The sequence below is a fragment of the Pseudophryne corroboree genome, chromosome 12, assembly GCF_028390025.1.
Source record: "Pseudophryne corroboree isolate aPseCor3 chromosome 12, aPseCor3.hap2, whole genome shotgun sequence".
In the NCBI taxonomy this organism is placed as follows: Eukaryota; Metazoa; Chordata; class Amphibia; order Anura; family Myobatrachidae; genus Pseudophryne; species Pseudophryne corroboree.
In genome coordinates, this window is record NC_086455.1 from 77530207 (window position 1) to 77557830 (window position 27624).

The 27624-nt window shown below is 48.6% G+C and overlaps 1 protein-coding gene across 6 annotated transcripts in view; it reads right to left on the reverse strand.

Annotated features, from left to right (window-relative positions):
• Window positions 1–27624, reverse strand: part of PSEN1 (presenilin 1) — a 298128-nt gene that overhangs the window by 175930 nt on the left and 94574 nt on the right. For all 6 annotated transcript variants that reach the window (XM_063947674.1, XM_063947676.1, XM_063947672.1 and 3 more), the window contains 2 exons: window positions 22369–22477; window positions 14057–14184 (listed from right to left, as the gene is read on the reverse strand). In XM_063947674.1, coding sequence (XP_063803744.1) covers window positions 14057–14167 — 111 coding nt within the window. In that variant the 5' untranslated portion in view covers window positions 14168–14184; window positions 22369–22477. The remainder of the gene's footprint in view (window positions 1–14056; window positions 14185–22368; window positions 22478–27624) is intronic.

Sequence of the window (27624 nt, forward strand, 5' to 3'; positions counted from 1 at the left end):
TTCTTTGCTGAGCAGGGGCTTGAGTTATGTAAATACTTGCAGTTTTGACCCCTTTGAGTGGTCTGTTGATCACTACAAGTTAGGTAGAAAATGGAGATTAAAGGAATTTTTTGGTAATTCAACAATTAGTAATACCACACATGCTGCAGATGTCTTTAAAAAGCCCGGTAAATTTGACCCTTCGTCAAATAATTCCAGCATAAAAACCTTCCTTAGGGTGGTTAATGAAGAAGTACTGAAAGAGAATAATAATGATGCTGTGAAATTTGATAATTTGAGTGGTTCTGAGAGGCAAGCCTTGAAACCTCTTTGTGACAATCATTCGATTGTTATAAGAAAATAAGATTTTATAAACCTACCGGTAAATCTTTTTCTCCTAGTCCGTAGAGGATGCTGGGGACTCCGTAAGGACCATGGGGGTATAGACGGGCTCCGCAGGAGACATGGGCACTATAAAGAACTTTTAGTATGGGTGTGCACTGGCTCCTCCCTCTATGCCCCTCCTCCAGACCTCAGTTAGAGAACGGTGCCCAGAGGAGATGGACAATATGAGGAAAGGACTTTGTTAATCTAAGGGCAAGATTCATACCAGCCCACACCAATCATACCATATAACCTGGAATATACACAACCAGTCAACAGTATGAACAAAAAACAGCATTAGTCAAAGACCGATTCCAACTGCAACATAACCCTTATGAAAGCAACAACTACATACAAGCCTTGCAGATTTTTGTCCGCACTGGGACGGGCGCCCAGCATCCTCTACGGACTAGGAGAAAAAGATTTACCGGTAGGTTTAAAATCTTATTTTCTCTTACGTCCTAGAGGATGCTGGGGACTCCGTAAGGACCATGGGGTTTATACCAAAGCTCCAAACTGGGCGGGAGAGTGCGGATGACTCTGTAGCACCGATTGAGCAAACGCAAGGTCCTCCTCAGCCAGGGTATCAAACTTGTAGAATTTAGCAAAAGTGTTTGAACCCGACCAAGTTGCTGCTCGGCAAAGCTGTAATGCCGAGACGCCTCGGGCAGCCGCCCAAGAAGAGCCCACCTTCCTAGTGGAATGGGCCTTTACCGAATTAGGTAACGGCAATCCAGCCGTAGAATGAGCCTGCTGAATCGTGTTACAGATCCAGCGAGCAATTGTCTGCTTAGAAGCAGGAGCGCCAACCTTGTTGGCTGCATACAGGACAAACAGAGCCTCTGTTTTCCTAATCCTAGCTGTCCTGGCTACATAAATCTTTAAGGCTCTGACCACATCCAGGGACTTGGAGTCCTCCCAGTCCCTCTTAGCCACAGGCACCACAATAGGTTGGTTCATGTGAAAAGAAGAAACCACCTTAGGCAAAAATTGAGGACGTGTCCTCAACTCAGCTCTATCCACATGGAAAATCAAATAGGGGCTCTTGTGGGACAAGGCCGCCAATTCGGACACCCGCCTTGCAGATGCCAAGGCCAATAACATGACCACCTTCCACGTGAGAAATTTTAATTCAACTGTTTGAAGCGGTTCAAACCAGTGAGAGACTTCAGAAAGTTTAAGACCACGTTAAGGTCCCACGGTGCCACAAAGGGGGGCTGGATGTGCAGCACTCCCTTCACAAACGTTTGGACTTCTGGGAGAGCAGCTAATTCCCTCTGAAAGAAGATAGATAACGCCGAAATCTGTACCTTAATGGAGCCTAACTTCAGGCCCATATCCACTCCTGTCTGTAAAAAGTGGAGAAATCGGCCCAGATGGAAATCTTCCGTAGGAGCATTCTTGGCTTCACACCAAGAAACATATTTCCTCCAAATAATGCTTTGCCGTCACCTCTTTTCTTGCCTTTAGTAGAGTAGGGATGACTTCCTACGGAATACCTTTTTCAGCTAGGATTCGGTGCTCAACCGCCATGCCGTCAAACGTAACCGTGGAACACACATGGCCCCTGCTGTAACAGGTCCTCTCTGAGAGGAAGAGGCCACGGAGAGGAAGAGGCCACGGATCTTCTGTGAGCATTTCCTGAAGATCTGAGTACCAGGCACTTTGAGGCCAATCTGGAGCAATGAGTATTGCCTGCACTCTCCTTTGCCTTATGAGTCTCAAAATTTTTGAGATGAGAGGAAGAGGAGGAAACACATAGACTGACCGAAACAACCCATGGTGTCACTAGGGCGTCTACTGCTACTACCTGAGGGTCCCGTGACCTGGCGCAATACTGTCGAAGCTTCTTGTTGAGGCGTGACGCCATCATGTCTACTTGAGGAATTCCCCAAAGACTTGTTATCTCTGCAAAAACTTCTTGATGAAGTTCCCACTCTCCTGGATGGAGATCGTGTCTGCTGAGGAAATCTGCTTCCCAGTTGTCCACTCCCGGAATGAAGACAGCTGACAGAGCGCTTACGTGATTTTCTGCCCAGCGAAGAATCCTGGTGGCTTCCGCCATCGCCACTCTGCTCCTTGTTCCGCCTTGCCGGTTTACATGAGCCACGGCTGTGACGTTGTCTGATTGAATCAGAACCGGGAGGCCCCGAAGAAGATTCTCCGCTTGTCGTAGGCCGTTGTATATGGCCCTCAACTCCAGTATGTTGATGTGTAGACAAGCCTCCTGACTTGACCATAGTCCCTGAAAATTTCTTCCTTGTGTGACTGCTCCCCATCCTCGGAAGCTCGCGTCCGTGGTCACCAGAACCCAGTCTTGAATGCCGAACCTGCGACCCTCTAGCAGGTGAGCACTCTGCAGCCACCACAGAAGAGACACCCTGGCCCTGGGGGACAGGCTTATCTTCTGATGAATTTGAAGATGGGACCCGGACCACTTGTCCAGAAGGTCCCACTGAAATTTCCTCGCATGAAACCTGCCGAAGGTGATGGCCTCGTAGGTTGCCACCATTTTTCCCAGTACTCTAGTGCATTGATGGACTGACACTCTTTTCGGTTTTAACAGGTCTCTGACCATGTTCTGGAGTTCCTGGGCTTTTCCCATCGGGAGAAAAACCCTCTTTTGTTCCATGTCCAGAATCATGCCTAGGAACGATAGCAGAGTTGTTGGAACCAATTGTGACTTTGGAAGATTGAGAATCCAACCTCAGCACTTTTAAGGAGAGCGACACGCTCTCCAGCAGTTTGTCTCTCAATCTCGCCTTTATCAGGAGATCGTCCAAGTATGGGATAATTGTGACTCCCTGCCTGCGCAGGAGCACCATCATCTCTGCCATTACCTTGGTGAAAATCCTCGGGGCCGTGGAAAGCCCAAACGGCAACGTCTGAAACTGGTAATGACAGTCCTGTACAGCGAATCTCAGGTACTCCTGATGAGGAGGGTATATGGGGACATGAAGGCATGCATCCTTTATGTCTAGTGACACCATAAAATCCCCCTCTTCCAGTCTGGATACGACCGCTCGGAGCGATTCCATCTTGAATTTGAACTTTAAGTACAGGTTTAGGGATTTTAGATTTAAAATGGGTCTGACCGAACCATCCGGCTTCGGGACCACAAACAGGGTTGAATAATACCCTTTTCCCTGTTGAACCAGGGGAACCTTGACCACCACTTGCTGTTGACACAGCTTTCGAATTGCAGCTAACACTACCTTCCTTTCCGGTGGCTAAGTTGGCAAGGCCGACTTGAAAAATCGGCGGGGGGGGGGCACCTCTTCGAATTGCAGCTTGTAGCCCTGGGAAACAATTTCGATTGACCAAGGATCCACTTCTGAAAGAACCCAGATTTGGCTGAAAAGTCGAAGACGAGCCCCCACCGGTGCGGACTCCCTTAGGGGAGCCCCAGCATCATGCGGTGGATTTTGTAGAAGCCGGGGAGGACTTTTGCTCCTGGGAGCTAGCCAACGCAGGTATTCTTTTCCCTTTACCCTTACCTCTGGTAAGAAAAGAGGAGCCCCGACCTCTTCTGGCCTTATGCGACCGAAAGGAATGCATCCGATACTGTGGAGTTTTCTTTTGCTGTTGGGGAACAAAAGGTAAAAAGGTAGATTTACCCGCGGTAGCTGTGGCAACCAGGTCCGCGAGCCCCTCCACAAGCAACACTTCACCCTTGTAAGGTAAAACCTCCATATGTTTCTTGGAGTCTGAACCACCCGTCCAATGGCGGGTCCATAGAGCTCGTCTCGCAGAAACAGCCATGGCATTGGCTCTGGAACCAAGCAGCTCAACGTCTCTTTGAGCGTCCCTCATAAATAAGACTGCGTCTTTAATGTGAGATAATGTTAATAAAATGGTATCCCTGTCTAGGGTATCAAGGCCATCTGACAAGGTATCCGTCTATGCTGCAACTGCGCTACATACCCATGCCGATGCTATTGCCGGTCTGAGCAAAACACCTGTATGTGCATAAATAGACTTTAAAGTAGTCTCCTGTCTGCGATCAGCAGGATCCTTGAGGGCTGTCGTGTCCGGAGACGGTAGCGCCACCTTTTTGGACAACGCACCCTGTCCTGAGCAGGGAAAGGATACGCCATAAGAATCCTTTTGGGAATCTGCAATTTTGTATCTGGAGTTTCCCAAGCTTTTTCAAACAACTCGTTCAGCTCATGAGATGGGGAAAGGTGACCTCAGGTCTCTTCTCCTTATACATGCGCACCCTCGTGTCAGGGACAGAGGGTTCATCTGTGATATGCAAAACCTCCTTCATTGCAATAATCATACACTGAATACCTTTAGCCACCCTTGGGTGCAATCTTGCATCATCGTAGTCGACACTTGAATCAGAATCCGTGTCGGTATCAGTGTCAACTATTTGGGATAGGGGACGTTTTTGAGACCCAGACGGGCCCTGTGACCTAGACCAATCCGTGGATTGACTCCCAGCTTTTTCCCTGGACTCTGCCAGGTCCAGTCTCTTATGTAAGGAGGCCACACTTGCATTTAACATATGCCACATGTCCATCCATTCATGAGTCGGCGTTGGCAACGGAGATACACCACTCATTCGCTCCACCTCCTCCTTGGACGAGCCTTCCGCCTCAGACATGCCGACACGCACGTACCGACACTCCCACACACACAGGGATATATCTATAAGGGGACAATTCCCCAACAAGGCCCTTTGGAGAGGCAGAGAGACAGTATGCCAGCACACACCCCACGCCTAGTAAATACTGGAAAATCACCCAGATAGCGCTTTTTATTCACAAACAATGTGTAAAACACTCACTGCGCCTAGAAAATACCCCCCCACCCCTCTTTTTCAGCCCTCTGTCACAGAGTTCAGCAGGGGAGAGTCCGGGGAGCCAACTTCTCTGCAGCGTTCTGTGGAGAAAATAAGAATTTACTTACCGATAATTCTATTTCTCGTAGTCCGTAGTGGATGCTGGGGACTCCGTCAGGACCATGGGGAATAGCGGCTCCGCAGGAGACAGGGCACAAAAGTAAAAGCTTTAGGATCAGGTGGTGTGCACTGGCTCCTCCCACTATGACCCTCCTCCAAGCCTCAGTTAGGATACTGTGCCCGGACGAGCGTACACAATAAGGAAGGATTTTGAATCCCAGGTAAGACTCATACCAGCCACACCAATCACACTGTACAACCTGTGATCTGAACCCAGTTAACAGCATGATAACAGCGGAGCCTCTGAAAAGATGGCTCACAACAATAATAACCCGATTTTTGTAACAATAACTATGTACAAGTATTGCAGACAATCCGCACTTGGGATGGGCGCCCAGCATCCACTACGGACTACGAGAAATATAATTATCGGTAAGTAAATTCTTATTTTCTCTGACGTCCTAAGTGGATGCTGGGGACTCCGTCAGGACCATGGGGATTATACCAAAGCTCCCAAACGGGCGGGAGAGTGCGGATGACTCTGCAGCACCGAGTGAGAGAACTCCAGGTCCCCTCAGCCAGGGTGTGCCCCTGACCAAGTAGCAGCTCGGCAAAGTTGTAACGCCGAGACCCCTCGGGCAGCCGCCCAAGATGAGCCCACCTTCCTTGTGGAATGGGCATTTACATATTTTGGCTGTGGCAGGCCTGCCACAGAATGTGCAAGCTGAATTGTACTACACATCCAACTAGCAATCGTCTGCTTAGAAGCAAGAGCACCCAGTTTGTTGGGTGCATACAGGATAACAGCAAGTCAGTTTTCCTGACTCCAGCCGTCCTGGAAACCTATATTTTCAGGGCCCTGACAACATCTAGCAACTTGGAGTCCTCCAAGTCCCTAGTATCCGCAGGTACCACAATAAGCTGGTTCAGGTGAAACGCTGACACCACCTTAGGGAGAAACTGGGGACGAGTCCGCAGCTCTGCCCTGTCCGAATGGACAATCAGATATGGGCTTTTGTGAGACAAAGCCGCCAATTCTGACACTCGCCTGGCCGAGGCCAGGGCCAACAGCATGGTCACTTTCCATGTGAGATATTTCAAATCCACAGATTTGAGCGGTTTAAACCAATGTGATTTGAGGAATCCCAGAACTACGTTGAGATCCCACAGTGCCACTGGAGGCACAAAAGGGGGTTGTATATGCAGTACTCCCTTGACAAACTTCTGGACTTCAGGAACTGAAGCCAATTCTTTCTGGAAGAAATTCGACAGGGCCGAAATTTGAACCTTAATGGACCCCAATTTGAGGCACATAGACACTCCTGTTTGCAGGAAATGTAGGAATCGACCGAGTTGAAATTCCTCCGTGGGGGCCTTCCTGGCCTCACACCATGCAACATATTTTCGCCAAATGCGGTGATAATGTTGTGTGGTCACCTCCTTCCTGGCTCTGACCAGGGTAGGGATGACCTCTTCCGGAATGCCTTTTTCCCTTAGGATCCGGCGTTCAACCGCCATGCCGTCAAACGCAGCCGCGGTAAGTCTTGGAACAGACATGATCCTTGCTGAAGCAAATCCCTTCTTAGTATCTCTTGAAGTTCCGGGTACCAAGTCCTTCTTGGCCAATCCGGAGCCACGAGTATAGTTCTTACTCCTCTCCTTCTTATAATTCTCAGTACCTTGGGTATGAGAGGCAGAGGAGGGAACACATACACCGACTGGTACACCCACGGTGTTACCAGAGCGTCCCAGCTATTGCCTGAGGGTCTCTTGACCTGGCGCAATACCTGTCCAGTTATTTGTTCAGACGGGACGCCATCATGTCCACCTTTGGTCTTTCCCAACGGTTCACAATCATGTGGAAGACTTCCAGATGAAGTCTCCACTCTCCCGGGTGGAGGTCGTGCCTGCTGAGGAAGTCTGCTTCCCAGTTGTCCACTCCCGGAATGAACACCGCTAACAGTGTTATCACATGATTTTTCGCCCAGCGAAGAATCCCTGCTGCCATTGCCCTCCTGCTTCTTGTGCCGCCCTGTCTGTTTACGTGGGCGACTTCCGTGATGTTGTCCGACTGGATCAGCACCGGTTGACTTTGAAGCAGAGGTCTTCCTAGGCTCAGAGCATTGTAAATTGCCCTTAGCTCCAGTATATTTATGTGGATAGAAGTCTCCAGACTTGACCACACTCCTTGGAAATTTCTTCCCTGTGTGACCGCTCCCCAGCCTCTCAGGCTGGCATCCGTGGTCACCAGGACCCAGTCCTGAATGCCGAATCTGCTGCCCTCTAGTAGATGAGCACACTGCAGCCACCACAGAAGAGACACCCTTGTCCTTGGAGACAGGATTATCCGCTGATGCATCTGAAGATGCGATCCGGACCATTCGTCCAGCAGATCCCACTGAAAAATTCTTTCGTGAAATCTGCCGAATGGAATCGCTTCGTAAGAAGCCACCATTTTTCCCAGGACTCTTGTGCATTGATGCACTGACACTTGGCCTGGTTCTAGGAGGTTCCTAACTAGCTCGGATAACTCCCAGGCTTTCTCCTCCGGGAGAAACACCTTTTTCTGGACTGTGTCCAGAATCATCCCTAGTAACAGCAGACGTGTCGTCGGAATCAGCTGCGATTTTGGAATATTTAGAATCCACCCGTGCTGTCGTAGAACTACTTGAGATAGTGCTACTCTGACCTCCAACTGTTCTCTGGACCTTGCCCTTATCAGGAGATCGTCCAAGTAAGGGATAATTAAGACGCCTTTTCTTTGAAGAAGAATCATTTCGGCCATTACCTTGGTAAAGACCCGGGGTGCCGTGGACAATCCAAACAGCAGCGTCTGAAACTGATAGTGACAGTTCTGTACCACGAACCTGAGGTACCCTTGGTGAGAAGGGCAATTTGGGACATGGAGGTAAGCATCCTTGATGTCCAGGGACACCATATAGTCCCCTTCTTCCTGGTTCGCTATCACTGCTCTGAGTGACTCCATCTTGATTTGAACCTTTGTATGTAAGTGTTCAAAGATTTCAGATTTAGAATAGATCTCACCGAGCCGTCTGGCTTCAGTACCACAAATAGTGTGGAATAATACCCTTTTCCTTGTTGTAGGAGGGGTACTTTGATTATCACCTGCTGGGAATACAGCTTGTGAATTGTTTCCAATAATGCCTCCCTGTCGGAGGGAGACGTTGGTAAAGCAGATTTCAGGAACCTGCGAGGGGAAGACGTCTCGAATTTCCAATCTGTACCCCTGGGATACTACTTGTAGGATCCAGGGGTCCACTTGCGAGTGAGCCCACTGCGCGCTGAAACTCTTGAGACGACCCCCCCCCCCCCCCACCGCACCTGAGTCCGCTTGTACGGCCCCAGCGTCATGCTGAGGACTTGGCAGAAGCGGTGGAGGGCTTCTGTTCCTGGGAAGGGGCTGCCTGCTGCAGTCTTCTTCCGTTCCTCTACCCCTGGGCAGATATGACTGGCCTTTTGCCCGCTTGCCCTTATGGGGACGAAAGGACTGAGGCTGAAAAGACGGTGTCTTTTTCTGCTGAGATGTGACTTGGGGTAAAAAGGTGGATTTTCCAGCTGTTGCCGTGGCCACCAGGTCCGATGGACCGACCCCAAATAACTCCTCCCCTTTATACGGCAATACTTCCATGTGCCGTTTGGAATCTGCATCACCTGACCACTGTCGTGTCCATAAACATCTTCTGGCAGACATGGACATCGCACTTACTCATGATGCCAGAGTGCAAATATCCCTCTGTGCATCTCGTATATATAGAAATGCTCTATAGTCAATAAAATACTGTCCCTGTCAAGGGTATCAATATTTTCAGTCAGGGAATCCGACCAAGCCACCCCAGCGCTGCACATCCAGGCTGAGGCGATCGCTGGTCGCAGTATAACACCAGTATGTGTGTATATACTTTTTAGGATATTTTCCAGCCTCCTATTAGCTGGCTCCTTGAGGACGGCCGTATCTGGAGACGGTAACGCCACTTGTTTTGATAAGCGTGTGAGCGCCTTTAATTTTCTATCGGGGGAAACCCACGCATCATCACACACTTCAATTAATTTATCTGATTCAGGAAAAACTACAGGCAGTTTTTTCACACCCCACATAATACCCTTTTTTGTGGTACTTGTAGTATCAGAAATATGTAACACCTCCTTCATTGCCCTTAACATGTAACGTGTGGCCCTAATGGAAAATACGTTTGTTTCTTCACCGTCGACACTGGAGTCAGTGTCCGTGTCTGTGTCGACCGACTGAGGTAATGGGCGTTTTAAAGCCCCTGACGGTGTTTGAGACGCCTGGACAGGTACTAATTGGTTTGCCGGCCGTCTCATGTCGTCAACCGACCTTGCAGCTTGTTGACATTATCACGTAATTCCCTAAATAAGCCATCCATTCCGGTGTCGACTCCCTAGAGAGTGACATCACCATTACAGGCAATTGCTCCGTCTCCTCACCAACATCGTCCTCATACATGTCGACACACACGTACCGACACACAGCACACACACAGGGAATGCTCTGATAGAGGACAGGACCCCACTAGCCCTTTGGGGAGACAGAGGGAGAGTTTGCCAGCACACACCAAAACGCTATAATTTTACAGGGACAACCTTATATAAGTGTTTTCCCTTATAGCATCTTAATATGTAATAATATCGCCACAAAAATGCCCCCCCTCTCTGTTTTAACCCTGTTTCTGTAGTGCAGTGCAGGGGAGAGCCTGGGAGCCTTCCCACCAGCAGTTCTGTGAGGGAAAATGGCGCTGTGTGCTGAGGAGAATAGGCCCCGCCCCCTTTTCGGCAGGCTTCTTCTCCCGTTTTTCTGACAACCTGGCAGGGGTTAAATACATCCATATAGCCCCAGGGGCTATATGTGATGTATTTTTAGCCAGCATAGGTACTTTCATTGCTGCCCAGGGCGCCCCCCCAAGCGCCCTGCACCCTCAGAAGTGTGCTGAGAGCAATGGCGCACAGCTGCAGTGCTGTGCGCTACCTCATGAAGACTGAGAAGTCTTCAGCCGCCGATTTCTGGACCTCTTCTCTCTTCAGCATCTGCAAGGGGGTCGGCGGCGCGGCTCCGGTGACCCATCCAGGCTGTACCTGTGATCGTCCCTCTGGAGCTAGTGTCCAGTAGCCTAAGAAGCCAATCCATCCTGCACGCAGGTGAGTTCACTCCTTCTCCCCTAAGTCCCTCGATGCAGTGAGCCTGTTGCCAGCAGGACTCACTGAAAATAAAAAACCTAACAAAACTTTTACTCTAAGCAGCTCTTTAGGAGAGCCACCTAGATTGCACCCTTCTCGGCCGGGCACAAAGATCTAACTGAGGCTTGGAGGAGGGTCATAGGGGGAGGAGCCAGTGCACACCACCTGATCCTAAAGCTTTTACTTTTGTGCCCTGTCTCCTGTGGAGCCGCTATTCCCCATGGTCCTGACGGAGTCCCCAGCATCCACTTAGGACGTCAGAGAAAATGGCGCGGTTAGTGCTGAGGGATCAAGCTCCGCCCTTTCCAGCGGCGGGCTTCGGTCCCACTTCAATATGTAAAAAATGGCGGGGGATCTTTATATTTACTGACTCCGCAGCCTAATGTACCCAGAAAAGCCATACTCGAGGTTTATTGCTGCCCAGGGCGCCCCCCCTGCGCCTTGCACCCATCAGTGCCTGTTCCGTGTGTTTCTTGTGTGGGAGCGCGCTTACCTCAGTAAAGATCTGAAGTCTTCTGCCGCCTTGAAGTCTACTTTTCTTCTTATACTCACCCGGCTTCTATCTTCTAGCTCTGTGAGGGGGACGGCGGCGCGGCTCTGGGACGAACTGCGGGGTGAGACCAGCGTTCAGACTCCCTCTGGAGCTAATGGTGTCCAGTAGCCTAAGAAGCAGAGCCTATCATCTAAGTAGGTCTGCTTCTCTCTCCTCAGTCCCACGATGCAGGGAGCCTGTTGCCAGCAGTGCTCCCTGAAAATAAAAAAAACCTAACAAAATTCTTTATTTAGAGAAACTCTAGAGAGCTCCTCTGTAATGCACCCTATCTCCTCTGGGCACAAAATCTAACTGAGGTCTGGAGGAGGGGCATAGAGGGAGGAGCCAGTGCACACCCATACTAAAAGTTCTTTATAGTGCCCATGTCTCCTGCGGAGCCCGTCTATACCCCCATGGTCCTTACGGAGTCCCCAGCATCCTCTAGGACGCAAGAGAAAAGCGGATAAGGGTGGAGCGGTGGTTTTGCAGGATATGGTGAACTATGATAAGGAAATTAAACATCAGCTTAGTGCCAAGCTGTCCCAGGATCAGCGCAGCTCTGTGTAATGGCGACACAAACGCCGACAGGGAGTGAGGAAGAGAGATGCAGCTCCAGGGCAGGGACACCTGCTGTAGATGGCGCCTGGAGCTGGGGGAGGGGCTACAGGTCAGCGCCTTATCCCCTCTGCTGGACTTCACCACATGGTACTATGGAGGCTAGAATAGATAAATTTTAGTAAATTCGACCTGTGCTCCCTGCCCTGGTGGATATAGTGGGGTCCCTGCAAGGCCACAGTGTCCACGCCAGTCCGTCTCCTGGGACCGCGACCGGATCGCGATTTCAGTGGGTCCCACCTGGGGGACCCTCTTACCTCCTCCCTGAAGTGAGGCCACGCGGCCCATGAAAGCAGCAGTGGTGATGTGTGCCTGACGACCGGAGCGCAACCAGGGCACAGGAGTATGCAGAGCCGCTGGGGGAGGTGATGGAGCCACAGAATGTCAGCATGACATACACAGCATCTAGTGCCTGTGCTGCGGACCTTGAAGTCTTCTTTCTTCTTAAAAAGCTCTTATTAGGACTTCCTAGTGCAGTCCCCCTCCCTCCCGTTTGTGACCTGCAATGCGGGCACCAACTTACAAACTGAGCTCCAGTGCCTGGTGGCGGGGCTATAGAGGAGGCGGTGCAGTGTATCCTTTAAAAACAGTCAAAGCTTTAGCCTGTTGGTACCTCGGATCAAGATCCAACTCTACACCCCGATGTTTTTCCCTGTGGAATATCAGTGTACACCGCTGCAGAAACAGTTGACAGTGGTAACGGATATCAAATCGATCGAAACGTTGATATCAGTTACCATCAGTGGCAGATTTTGCCTATGGGCTGCAGGACTGCAGCCCTCCCAGGTAAAATCCGCCACCCCAATCGGCTTCAGTGAAGCCAGATGCAGTCTGTGACTGCACTGGCTTCACCGTGACTGGCAGCGACTTCCCACTGGAGCTCGCGGGACAGGCAGTCCCATTGGGAGGTGTTTTCTCACTCTGGGACTTCCATACCGGTCTGCGATTAGCAGCCACTCCCTGCCTCGTCAGCCCTACCCAGCTTCTATGGGCTGCTGCCAATGCAGCCTGTAGAAGCCAGGGGTATGCACATGCGTGCACACAAGCCACCACTTGTGCGCATGCGCAGTTCCCGGCGCTTGCCAGGTCTATTGCACAGACGCCGGGACATGGTTGGATGAGGCAAGCGCTCACCTCTCCCTCTCCAGGACCCGCAGCAGCAGCCCCAATGCCAATAAAAGGTAGAAGCCACCACTATGTAAAGTGTCATTTTTCTATAGCAGGGAGGGTACCATTGGTTTGGATAGGCTTTACGCTTAGATATACTGTGTATATGCCAATACCTACTGTTACATACATGCTGGCCCCCGGGGCAATGATCGAGCTTTGTGCAGGGAGACAACCACCATTCACACAGCACAGTGCCTGCTGCTGCCGGACAAGCAGTCTCTTTGAGGCTGGCAGCTGGAGCGGCGCGCTGCCAGGCAAGAAGGAGGGAGGTCTCAGGAGGCACTGGCAGTGATAGGGAGACGCCGGGCACTGTGGAATAAGCGGCTTCCTGCAGGATGCGCTGTCAGAGTCCTGTGTGCACCTCAGCCAATACGATTTCTGTATTGGCTTAGACGCACATAGGACTCTGACCGACAGTGCATCCTGCAGGACCCGCTCACTTTTAAAAAAAAAAGACAGAGATCCGCTTCCTGTACTGCGTAAAAATGCACCATAGCGCGTATTTTGCGTATTATATAAATTGTCCGATTTCTTTCTTGCCTGATAAAAGCATACATCCTTTCTGAATAAATCATCGCTGAAGCTACTAGTCAGCAGGAAATGGGCACTGAGGGGCAGATGTATTAAGCCTGGAGAAGTGACTAAGTGGAAGGTGATAACGCATCAGCCAGTCAGTCAAGCTCTTAACTAATTTTTCAAACCCAGCCTGTAACATAACAATTAGGAGCCGATTGGCTGGTGCGTCATCACCTTTCACTTTATCACTTCTCCAGGTGTAATACATACGCCTCTGAGTCACATGGAGCTCCGTATGTGAATTTTGGCAAACTACACATGCAGAACCTATGCATCTCCACCGCTTCTCAGTACATGTAATGGAAGTTTCAGAAGAGAACAGACTTGTGGTATGGTCATGTGCATGTAGCCAGTGCTGAGTTCTATTCAGAGTTGTGCATATAGCGGATGCCTATGTCAGAGAGACCTTTTGCACCCAGCATAGTGTTGGTGTAAGCTATGATAGCAGCGCTAGCAGCCAGTGCGATGTGAAAGCGTGAAGACGTGTACAGTCACAATAACATTGCGTTTTGCAAAATATCTGCATTCCAAATGCGGCCGCATTCATAGCCGTGTGCGACTCAGGCCCACCAATAGGTAGAGGTAATTTAGCAGAGTAGATGCAGATAATGGGACGAATGCCTGTGAAAATGTCACAAGCTATAAACAAAACTACAGTTAAAAGGTTTTTAGACTATTACCATGTTTGCAGTATGACTGTCAGAGTAGTCTTCTGGCACCTGTCCCTGCTGCAGCTGAGTCAATGATGCAGATAGTTCAGTCATTCGGGCAGGTGGTGAAATCAAGTCCATTTAATGTTAATTAAGCCCTGCGACAAAAAAAAAAAAAAAAAAAGCACACTAAAGTTAATAAAAAAATAAATACATTAAAAAAAAAAAAAAAGTATGTTTCGTTAAAACACAGAAGACAAAACACTCTAAGAAACAATAGACAATAACAGGAGGAAGTGATCTAGGAACCAAATATAAGGAAGTCACACTAGACCAGGCCTGGCCAACGTATGGCTCTCTAGCTGTTGTAAAACTACAAGACCCATCATGCCTTGCCACAGTTTTGCTATTAGGGATTGCTAAACCTGTGGCAGGGCATGCTGGGAAGTGTAGTTTCACAACACCTGGAGAGCCACAGGCTGGCCTGCACTAGACGTAATGATTGTCACTAGGTGAGAAGGGAACGGGAATAGGTTATTGAGGATGGGGACCAGAAGTAAAAAAACTGGAAGCGTTACTCAGTGTAGTGCGCCACTACAATTTTAACATACACAGACAGAACTGCAGTAAAGTTACATTTGGGCTAGGATATACAGGTTTTATAATCCCGAATTCCAACAGGTTAATTTAGTGTACAATGGACATTTATCCTGTATTGTAAACAGTTTAACTCAAGGGGAAGAATTTTTAATGCTTCTAAAAATTAAAAAGTGGTGGCAATGCCCATAGCAACCAGATTCTGTCAATCATTTTCTAGAATGCAATAGAGAAAGCTAGAATGATTGGTTGCTATGGGCAATGCCACCACTTTTCAATTTTAGAAGCTTAAGTAAATCTTTAAAATGAAATGTGTTCACCACTGTAGCAGTACTGAACTGTATACAAGGTAAAAAGGGGTAGTCAGTATGGGAGAGAAGTGGTATCAGCACACATTATGTGCACTCATACCGCTTCTCTCCCATGTAAGGGAGCAGTAATTATTGGCAAATGACAGGGCCCTATGCACCTCTATCATTATCAGCGCTGCGATATACAAGATAGCACGCTGATAAGCTGGGCAATGTTAGTGGCACTGCTCGTTCAGACACCTGCAGCTATGGATTGAGACAGCTGCAGCTGCCCATACACCACAGTCAGGGACAGCGCTGCCCCTGGGTGCGGTGGCTGCAGGCTCCGGGCTGCACAGGAGTTCTCGCGATAGAAGCAAGATCTTGCACATGCCCAGTGAATCCGGGACAATGGAATGGAGGGTTTCCATACGAAACCTGGGCACTCTGATATTTGTTCAGTAACTTGATGTTGAGTATGGGCCGATGGGACCTATTGAGTTTCTGAACTAAGATGAGCATTGAGTAAAAGCCCTTGCCCCAGGAATTATTACGCCTGACTGTAGTAAGCAGTAAACAGCTGACTGGAGAGCCTGAGCTTTGCGGAGTTCTCTCAGGAGGAGGCCCACTCTGTCAGGCTGAGGGTTTATCCTTGGGCTTAGTAACCAGGCGTCTGGTAGCCCAGGCTTACTTGGTTTTGGGCTTAAAGGCTTTCCCTGAGTGTGACAGTCGAGGAAGTTTGCCCTCTGGCCTTGCCATGTGGGCGAAAGGACCGAAAGGAGGAAGTCAGAGTACGGGAAGAGGAGGCTCAGGGCAGGAAACCTGTTTTAGAGGCTGCAAGATTGACAATCTTGTCCAGCTCAGGTCCAAAAAGAAAATCCCCCATATAAGGGAGTGCTTCAAGGGCTTTCTTGGAATATGTGTCAGCTTTCCATGAGCGCAGCTAAATACTCTGCCCCACTGAGACATCTCTGATGTTTGCAATGAATGACAGTTGCTCCCGTGTAGCATCTGAGGGGAAACTGTTCACTAGGGCATCCGTCCAGCTCTCAAAAGTCTTAACTACCCAGGCGGTTGCTAAGGCCGGGCGAGAAATAGCTCCTCACGGCTATTATCACGTTGCTGCTACCGCGTGTAGAAGCCCCCTTGCTGTGCACGGTTAGCGCGACTATATAATGTCGCCGCTGCCACAAGTATAGACTCCTGCTTATGCACACCGGGAGGGGAGCTTAAGTATGGGGGCTTCCAATGCGCTGCTGCGCCATAAGGTTACTCACCCGACTGGAGACATCAGGAGGCTGTTATGCCGACTATACTGCAGAGACAGTGCTTCTCTTCTAAGCACTGTACTCTGTTAACAGCACAGGATGCTGTGTTCAACCCAGACCCCACTTCTCAGTATTAAGTGGTGAAGGGCTCCTCTGTTGTCAGTCAGTGTCCGGTGGAAAATCAGTGCTTCTCTGCTAAGCGCCGTTTTCCTATGCAGCGTGATGCTGCTGATGCTGGACCCAGTCCCCACTTCTCATTCTAAGTGGCGAAGGGTCTCCTGAGGTCTAGGAAAACTAAGTTCCTTAAAATAAAATAAAAAAGAAGAGAAATTAAAAGTAAAATATATAAGCTGAGTTGGAGCTCAGTAAGTTGTGACCAGCTCCCCCAGCACAAATTCAAAACTGGGGGATGATGGGGGATAGAGGGAGAGGAGCCCGTTTCACTTTCTAGATGATTTAAAGTGCCAGCTCCCTGTAAGCCACCATCATCACCCCACAGTCTTGAAGTTGTGCCAGTGTCCCCTAGTGACTGACAGAAAAAGATTGGCATCCCTCATTCTTATCGTAGTCTCCTTCAGGGTGGATGCTGTAGGGTATGTAAGGTAGAGCTTTTTACCAAACGTGTAACATGGGAATCCACTGCCGGTGCATTTTTCCACTTCGTACAATCTGTGGGATGTAGTTATGTGTCCGGAGGTCAGCAGACAGCCGGTCACATTACGGACGGCTACATCCCACAACCTCCAAAATCAGACAGTCAGCATGACGACTAACAGGTACTGTTCCCACTCGTGGGTGTGACACCCATGCTTGCCACTGAGCCTGCAGGGGGCTTTGGGGGGCTACAGATCCAGCGTGCAATAGTCTGCTTGGAAGCAGGAGCCCCAATCTTGTTGGGATCATAAAGGACAAACAGAGCCTCCGTTTTCCTAATCTGAGCCGTTCTGGCTACATAAATTTTCAAAGCTCTGACCACATCTAGAGACTTCGATTCCGCTAAGGCGTCGGTAGCCACTGGCACCACAATAGGTTGGTTCATGTGAAACGATGACACCACTTTCGGCAGAAATTGCGGATAAGTTCTCAACTCTGCTCTATCTTCATGGAAGATCAAATAGGGGCTCTTGTGAGACAAAGCCGCCAATTCAGACACCCGCCTTGCAGAGGCCAAGGCCAACAGCATGATCACTTTCCAAGTGACGAATTTCAACTCTACCTTACGTAAAGGTTCAAACCAATGAGATTGCAGGAACTGCAACACCACGTTAAGATCCCATGGTGCCACCGGGGGCACAAAGTGAGGTTGGATGTGCAGCACGCCTTTCACGAAAGTCTGAACTTCCGGAAGGGAGGCCAATTCTTTTTGAAAGAAAATTGACAAGGCCGAAATTTGTACTTTAATTGAGCCTAACTTTAGGCCCGCAACCACACCTACTTGCAGAAAATGGAGAAAACGGCCCAGCTGAAATTCTTCCGTAGGAGCCTTCTTGGATTCACACCAAGACACATATTTTCTCCAAATACGGTGATAATGTTTCACCGTTACTTCTTTTCTAGCCTGAAGAAGTGTGGGAATGATTTCACTGGGAATACCCTTTCGGGCTAGGATCCGGCGTTCAACCTCCAAGCCGTCAAACGCAGCCGCGGTAAGTCTTGGTACATGCACGGCCCCTGCTGTAACAGATCCTCTCTTAGGAGGAAGAGGCCAGGAATCTCCTATGAGCAATTCCTGAAGATCTGGATACCAGGCCCTCCTTGGCCAGTCTGGAACAATGAGGATTGCATGAACCCTTGTTCTTCTTATGATCTTTATCACTTTTGGAATGAGTGGAATCGGAGGGAACACATATACCGACTGAAACACCCACAGTGTCACTAGGGTGTCCACCGCTATTGCTTGAGGGTCCCTCGACCTGGAACAATATCTCGGAAGTTTCTTGTTGATGCGAGACGCCATCATGTCTATTTGAGGAATTCCCCAACGACTTGTCACTTCTGCAAAGACCTCTTGATGAAGACCCCACTCTCCTGGATGGAGATCGTGTCTGCTGAGGAAGTCTGCTTCCCAGTTGTCCACACCTGGAATGAAGACCGCTGACAGAGCACTTACATGTCTTTCCGCCCAGCGGAAAACTTTCATGGCCTCTGCCATTGCCGCTCTGCTCTTCGTTCCGCCCTGGCGGTTCATGTACGCCACTGTTGTTACGTTGTCCGACTGAATCAAGACGGGCAGATCGCGAAGATGATGTTCCGCTTGTAGAAGGCCGTTGTAAATGGCCCTTAATTCCAGAATGTTTATGTGTAGACAAGCTTCCTGGCTTGACCATTTTCCCTGGAAGTTTTCCCCCTGTGTGACTGCACCCCAGCCTCGGAGACTTGCATCCGTGGTCACTAGGGTCCAGTCCTGGATCCCGAACCTGCGTCCCTCTAGGAGGTGAGAACTGTGCAGCCACCACAGGAGTGAGATTCTGGTCTGGAAGACAGGATTATCTGTCGGTGCATGTGCAGATGGGACCCGGACCACTTGTCCAACAGATCCCACTGAAACACTCTGGCATGGAACCTGCCAAACTGAATGGCCTTGTAGGCCGCCACCATCTTCCCCAGTAATCGAGTGCATTGATGGATTGACACTTTCGCTGGCTTCAGAATTTGTTTGACCAGACTCTGAATTTCCAGAGCCTTTTCTTCTGGAAGAAAAACGCTCTGTAATTCTGTGTCCAGAAACATTCCCAAAAACGACAGTCGTTTCGTCGGACTCAACTGTGACTTTGGCAAGTTCAGGAACCAACCATGTTGTTGCAGAACGGTCAGGGAAATCGTAATGCTCTGCAGTAATCAGTCCCTGGATCTCACCTTTATCAGGAGATCGTCCAAGTACGGGATAATTGTGACTCCCTGCTTGCGCAGGAGAACAATCATTTCCGCCATAACTTTGGTGAAAACCCTCGGAGCCGTGGATAGACCAAACTGCAACATCTGAAATTGGTAATGACAATCCTGAACAGCAAACCTCAAGTAAGCCTGATGCGGAGGATATATGGGGACGTGTAAGTAGGCATCCTTTATGTCGACCGACACCATAAAATCCCCTTCCTCCAGACTGGAGATCACTGCTCGGAGAGATTCCATCTTGAATTTGAACTCTCTCAGATAGAAATTGAGGGAATTTAGGTTCAGAATTGGTCTGACCGAGCCGTCCGGCTTCGGGACCAAGAAGAGGCTCGAATAAAAACCTTCTCCCTGTTGTGACGGGGGCAACTTGATAGTGACTTGATTTTGACACAGCTTTTGTATCGCATCGCATACTACCTCCCTGTCCGGAAGAGAAGCTGGTAAGGGTGATTTGAAAAATCGCCGAGGCGGAACGTCTTGAAACTCCAGTTTGTACCCTTGGGACACTATTTCTAACACCCATGGGTCTAGGGCCGAACGAACACAGTACTGACTGAAGAGTTGGAGACGTACCCCCACTGGTGCGGACTCCCGCAGAGGAGTCCCAACGTCATGCGGTGGATTTGGCAGAAGCCGGAGAGGAATTCTGCTCTTGGGAACCTGCCACAGCTGGTGACCTTTTTCCCTTTCCTCTTCCTCTAGAAGCAAGGAAGGAAGACCCTCGTCCTTTTTTGTATTTATTGGGCCGAAAGGACTGCATCTGATAGTGGTGCGTTTTCTTTTGCTGTGCAGGAACATAAGGTAAAAATGATGACTTACCCGCGGTAGCCGTAGATACAATTTCAGCAAGGCCGTCACTAAACAAGACACCACCTTTATACGGCAGAGACTCCATAGCCTTCTTAGAGTCAGCATCAGCATTCCATTGATGAATCCACAATGCTCTTCTAGCTGAGACTGCCATGGTATTGGCCCTTGATCCCAAAAGGCCAATGTCTCTCGCAGCTTGCTTTAGGTAGGCTGCAGCGTCCTTGATATAACCCAGTGTCAAAAGAATAGTATCCCTATCCAGGGTATCTATCTCAGATGACAAGTTATCTGCCCACATTTCAATAGCGCTACTCACCCACGCAGAAGCAACGGCAGGTCTGAGCAGCGTACCTGTAGTGACATAAATGGATTTCAATGTATTTTCCTGCTTACGATCCGCAGGCTCCTTTAGGGCTGCCGTGTCAGGGGACGGAAGCGGCACCTTTTTGGACAGTCGTGACAGAGCCTCGTCTACAGTGGGGGGGGGGGGGGGTGACTCCCACTTTTCCCTATCCCCAGAGGGGAACTGATATGCCACCGGAATTCTCTTGGGAATCTGAAACTTCTTGTCAGGATTTTCCCAAACCTTTTCAAAAAGCGAGTTCAGTTCATGAGAGGGTGGAAACGTTACCTCAGGTTTCTTTCCTTTAAACATACAGACCCTTGTATCAGGAACAGCAGGATCCTCCGTGATATGTAATACGTCTTATCGCCACAATCATGCACTGAATGCCCTTAGCCAGTTTAGGATTTAATCTGGCATCACTATAGTCGACACTGGAGTCAGAGTCCGTGTCGATATCTGTATCTGCTATCTGGGTAAATGAACGCTTTTGTGACCCCGAGGGGGTCTGGACCTGTGACAAAACATCCTCCACGGATTTTTTCCATGCCTGGTTCTGAGACTCAGATTTATCCAATCTCTTATTTAATAGAGCCACATTTGCATTCAAAGCACTCAAAACATTTACCCAAATCAGGAGTAGGCGGTGCAGACATGGTCACTCCCACAGCTGTTTCTGTACCTAATCCAGCCTCCTCCTGAGAAGAGCACTCAGCCTCAGACATGCCGACACACGTGTACTGACACCCACAGACACAATGGGCATATAGGGGACAGACCCACAGTAAAGCCTGTCAGGGAAACACAGAGGGAGTTTGCCAGCTCACAACCCAGCGCTTAACCCAGTTCTGAAAAAACTCTTATACAAAGCCTCAGACCTGTTAGCGCTTTTATAGATACATATATAGCACCAAAATAACTGTGCCCCCCCCCCCCCCCCCCCTGCTTTGCACCGTTACTTGATACAGCAGTGTAGAGGAAGGACCAGCGTCTCTGCAGCTCTGAAGAGAAAATGGCGCTGGTGAGAGCTGTGAGGGCTAAGCCCCACCCCCTTAATGGTGCGCTTCAGCCCCGCTATTTTTTAAATTATTTATAATGGCAGGGGTTCGGATTTAGTGCCTTGGCACTTAAAAACCACCTTGCCAGTCTTATATGAGGTTTTTCAATGCTGCCCAGGGTGCGCCCCCCACCCCCCCCGCGCCCTGCACCCTGTAGTGACGCTGTGTGTGGGAGCATGGCGCGCAGCGCGGCCGCTGTGCGGTGCCTCAAAGCAGTCACTGAAGTCTTCTGATCTTCTTCTACTCACCTGTCTTCTGACTCTGCAAGGGGGGTGACGGCAGGCTCTGGGAACGAGCATCTAGGCGTACCTAGCGTTCAGACCCTCAGGAGCTAATGGTGTCCTGTAGCCAAAGAAGCAGCGCCTTGAAACTCACAGAAGTAGGCCTGCTTCTCTCCCATCAGTCCCACGAAGCAGGGAGCCTTTTGTCAGCAGGTCTCCCTGAAAATAATAAACCTAACAAAAACGTCTTTTTTCAGAGAAACTCAGGAGAGCTCCTCAGTGTGCATCCAGTCTCACTGGGCACAGATTCTAAACTGGAGTCTGGAGGAGGGGCATAGAGGAAGGAGCCAGTTCACACCCCTTTTAAAGTCTTAAATTGCCCATGTCTCCTGCGGATCCCGTCTATACCCCATGGTTCTTGAAGTGTCCCCAGCATCCTCTAGGACGTAGGAGAAAAAAGTTTAAAATCATAAAAGTAAAGCTTGGGCTGCTTAAAAGCAGCCCCACTCTTACAAAAGGGGCAGCTCCTGCTGGCACCAAAGTAAAACTGAGGTGCCTGGGCTGTGAGCAGGGTATGAGGGAGAAGGAACAGTGCATCTTCGGAGTAAAAGTGTTAGGAGTCTGTTCCTGGCCTCCATCATCATACCCCAAGGTCATCCCTGTGGATGCCTATAAACCTTGAAGAAAAAGCACTGTTTAGTATATGGTCCCCAGAAAATAAAGGATGAATACAATTCTTTAGCGCTATATAATTAAGAGGCAGCAGATATAACTGAATATCATTTTGTTAAATGAGGACTCGTTTTACATTAAAAAAAAAATGTATAAGTCTGGAGTTTGTTTTTATGGAACTTACAAACCTGACGTGAAGAATCCAGTGGTCACCTTTAGGGATCTGCTCCCAAGTTTTTATATAAGACTCCACAACATAGCAGCACCACACGATTCAAGGCTGACAAGCCATTTATCCTATTGAAGACACAAGAAAGGTTTGTTTTGGTTTACTGCAAATTATTATTTAACTCTGTAAGACACAGGACAGTCATCTGTTAAATCATGCTGTAAATCCAGGCAGCAGTTTAATGTAATCAATAAACCAGTTACATTTACACATTCTCTGCCCTGTGAAGGCACAGGATTGGGTGTATACGGAAGAACATATGAAAGTAGATAAGAGTCCAATGTCGCTATTGCGAAACACAGGTCTCAACTTGCAGTTTTCAAGCACCGCCTCATGAGGCATAATATATTTGACAAGCTCCAGTGTGTGTTTCTGGAATCTCCCCAAACATCCCAACATGTGGTAGAGAATAATTCTGTATATACACTGGAAGACTTGAATTTACCTTATGTACAGTAGTTGTGTACAAAGGTCATTAGTAATAGAAGTTCCCATTCCCCTACCAATTTAATAGCATTTGTCAAAGTCAAAAATATTACACACACACACACACACACACACACACGTATACACTCCAAACAGAGTGGCCTCTGTTCGTGTGCGTTACCGCAGGGCATGCGCATACACACAGCGTGCACAGGACATACGGTAGCATACGCATTCGCACAGAGAAGCCACAAATACATATTCAACACATAGATTACACAGACAAAACATGTTTAGTACCAGACTTGTATTATAATTGTATTTATATAATAGAGTGTAAAACCAGATATATATGTATTATTGGGACGGAACAAGTTAATTATATCATGCTTAGTGTCAAAATGATCAGGAGAATGTGTGGATTAATTTTATAGCTATGGGTAAATTGTAGCACATTGCAACGATTAGTTATGACCAAATGTATGAATATAAAGTCATTCTTATGAGAACAAAAGGACATTCTTGAGAAAGCATGTGTGCAGAGAACCAGTGGTTAACCCCTATAACTGCATCTTGAAACTGGACATTGCTTGCATATGAACTGACCAATAACACACAAGTAATGAGAGACCTCCCTCTCCTGGACCAATGGAAGGACACCGAAACCAACAGACTGTTAACTCCCACTGTTTGATATAGGCAGTTTCTAAGACATAGTTGCTGAGATGAAAGGATAGAGGAAAGTTCTATGGGACAGGGTGATGTATGTTGGCTGTATCTGCTTCTTCTAACTCTGTACCACCTACTTAGGCATATTTATGTTATACTGAAGGATATACTGTGCATATGTTATTTTGTATGCATAACTTTTAATATCAAATACATATATATCTGAGCGTTGGACCTCAGTATACCATGTGTGTGTGTACTTGCTTTCTCTTAAGGGACATAGCGCTGCGACGTTCAGCGCACTATTATCGTATATGGTAATAATATATACTGCGGATGCAAGGTGCATCTTAACACTGGCATTGAAATGTTTATTTAAAATATGGAAATTCACACATTAAAAAAAGAGACAAATCTGCTGATATAATGGATTTTGATAACCTGGTGCTTACTGCCATAATTATGATAATATACAGCTCTTACTAATGGAGCCTCCCCATGTAAACTAAAAGCAAATGTCATTTATCAACTTCCAAGATCTTTTTCTACAGGATATTTCCACAATACAAAAGAAAGTAATACTGTGTAAAGGGGCCTACACACGGGGCAATATTTCTTCAGATATGGACTATATATAGTCCATATCGGAAGAAAAATAGGAATTTAATACCTACGGTAATTCCTTTTCTCCTAGACTGTAGGGGGTAATGGGGATCTTTACTTTATTACCATGGGGTATAGATCGGGTCCACTGGAGCCTGGCACTTTAAAAGAGAGAGAAAGAGAGAAAGAGAGAGAGTGTATGTGTGCATGCATGTATGCTGGCTCCTCCCCTCTATGCCCCTCCTACCAGACTCTTGTGCCCAAGGAGACGGACATACCAAGAGAGAAGAAACAAATCCAACAGCAGTGAGGCAACAAGCCAACACACAACCAGAACCAAAAGGAGGGTGCTAACCAGAACAGACAGCAACACCAAACAAACCAGGATAGCAAACTATCCTAACATAATAAAGGGACCGCAACAGCGGGCCAACCAAATACTTAGGTAAGCAGGAATCGAAGCACTGAGGCGGGTGCCCAGTATCCACTACGGACTATGAGAACAGGAATTACCGGTAGGTATTAAATTCCTATTTTCTCTTACGTCCTAGTGGATACTGGGGATCTGTACTTTAGTACCATGGGGAAGTCCTAAAGCTCCCAAACGGGTGGGAGAGTGCTGGGACCCCTGTAAAACCACCTGACCAAACTGAAGGTCATCCTTGGCCAAGGTGACAAACCGACAGAATTTCACAAAGTGTTACACAACTCGTCAAGTGGGCCTGAATAGATGTCGGCAAAGGCAGAGCCGCCGAAGTATAGGCCTGTTGAATGGTCAATCTGAGCCAACGAGAAATTGATTGATTAGAAGCCGGCCGACCAATCATAAAGGACAAACAGCGAACCAGATTTCCAATGACGAGCCGTCCTCTTGACATAAATCTTCAGAGCCCTCACTACATCCAAGGACTCTGGCCCAACGGAAGCATCAGACACCAGAACCACAATGGGTTGATTGACATGAAAAGCTGAAACCACTTTTGGCAAAAACTGATGACGGGTCCTGAGTTCCGCCCTGTCTTCATGAAAAATCAAATAAGGGCTCTTACAGTATAAAGGCCCCCAATTCAGAGACACGTCTGGCAGATGCCAATGCTAATAACATCACCGTCTTCCAGGTGAGAAATTAACTCCACCCTATGTAAGGGTTCAAACCAGTACGATTGAAGACAGGGCAGAACCACATTAAGATCCCACATAGCTGTGGGAGGCACGAAGGGCGGTTGCATATGAAGAACTCCTTTTAGAAAAGTGTGTACTTCTGGAAACCTGGCAAACTGTTTCTGGAAGAAAACAGAGAGCGCCGAAATCTGGACTTTGATGGAGCCTAAACGTAGGCCCATATCCACTCCCGCTTGTAGGAAAAGTAGAAAACGACCAATTCTAAATTCCACGAGAGACAACTTTCTACTTTCACATAGTTTTTCCAGATACGATGATAATGTTTTGACTTAACCATTTTCCTGGCCTTAACCATGGTGGAAATAACCCGGGAGGGAAGACCTTTTCTTGCTAGAATCTCCCTTGCAACTTCCAAGCCGTCAAACGTAGCTGCTGTAAGTCTGGATAGACGAACAGACCTTGTTGAAGAAGATCCTTTGGGAGCGGCAGAAGCCAGGGATCCTCCAGAGCCATGGATAGGAGGTCCGAGTACCACGACCATCTAGGCCAATCCGGGGCAATTATAATTGCTTAAACGCTTTCCGTTCTTAGTCTTTTTAAAACCCTTGGGATTAGCGGTAGAGGAGGGAACAGGTACACAAACTGGTACATCCACAGCGTCATCAGCGCGTCAACTGCTACAGCCTGCGTATCCCTCGTTCTGGAACAGTAGCGGCCTAGCTTCTTGCTGAGACGAGAAGCCATCAGATCCATCTGCGGACAGCTCCACCGGTGAAACAACTGTTGAAACACCTGGGGATGTAGGCCCCATTCTCCGGGATGGAGGTAGTGTCTGCTGAGAAAATCCGCTTCCCAGTTGTCCACTCCTGGAATGAATATGGCTGAGATAGCTTTTGCGTTGGCCTCCACCCAGAGGAGGATTTTTGACACTTCTCGCATCACCGCTCTGCTTCTTGCTCCCTCCTGTCGGTTTATGTACGCCACTGTCGTGACGTTGTCAGATTGAACCTGGATCGCCCGATCCCTCAGTAGATGGGACGCTTGCAGAAGGGCATTGTAAATAGCCCTGAGTTCCAGGATGTTTAATCGGCAGAGCAGAGTCCTGACGTGACCATAACCCCTTGAATTGGGCCGCTTGGGTCACAGCCCCCCAACCCCAGAGGCTGACATCCGTTGTCAGCAGAATCCTTGAGTGGATATTGAAATTCCTGCCCACTACCAGGTGAGGGAATTGAAGCCACAATAGAGAAATCCGGGCTTCCGGAGATAAGGTCACTTACTGATGCATGTGAAGGCGAGACCCCGACCATTTGTCCAGCAGATCCAGCTGAAAAGGCAGGGCATGAAATCTGCCATGTTGAATTGCTTCGTAAGCAGCAACTCTCTTACCCAGCAAACGTATGCAAAGATGTATGGACACCTTGCGAGGATGGAGCACTGAGCGGACTAAAGCCTGAATAGCCAAGGCCTTGTCCATCGGAATAAACACCTTTTGAGACACTATCAGTATCATTCCCAGGAATTGGAGACATTGGGTTGGTTCCAGGTGAGATTTTTGGAAGTTTAAGATCCACCCATGATCCGTAAGCAGGCGAGTCGTCAGATCGATGCTGTGCAATAGACGCTCCCTGGACATAGCCATTATCTGGAGATCGTACAAGTAGGGGACTATGTTGACTCCCAACATACGCAGTTGCAGCATCATCTCCGCCATGACTTAGGTGAAGACCCTCGGAGCTTTGGGCAGGCCGAAGGGCAAGGCCTGAAACTGGAAATGGTCATCCAAGATGGCGAACCTGAGGTAGGCCTGATGAGGGGGCCACATGGGAATGTGTAGTTAAGCATCCTTTGAATAGCCTCTTGCAAGGTTTTTGAATAGCCTCTTGCAAGGTAACTCTTGCAAGCCTGATGTGAAAAATCTGTGAGGAAGTGCTTGAAATTCCAGCCAGTATCCCTGGGAAATGAGGTCCCTCACCAAAGGATCCCGGCAGGACTTCGCCCACACGTGGGTGAAGTGTTGAAGGCGAGCACCCACCTGAAAGTCACCTTGACGCTGGGGACAACAGTCACTCGGAAAGCTTAGCGACAGGGGATCAGATGGTCTGGTCCAGGGAGGTAGCAGTTGCAGGTTTACAGGACTTACCACGAGATCCTCTCGGAGTGGTGGAGACGCCCTGGCCCCTGTCTCTGAACCTTGCCACATGAAAGGACTGCATGGAGGGTCCTGTGTAAGAACGTCTAGCAAGTGGCGCAGCCGTTGCCTGGGAGACCCATTTATTTAAATTCGTCCCCAAACAAGGCATCACCTGTAAAGGGTAGATTTTCCACACCCTTTTTGGAATCAGCATCCGCTGACCATTGACATAACCAAAGAGCTCTACAACTCCTCATCTGG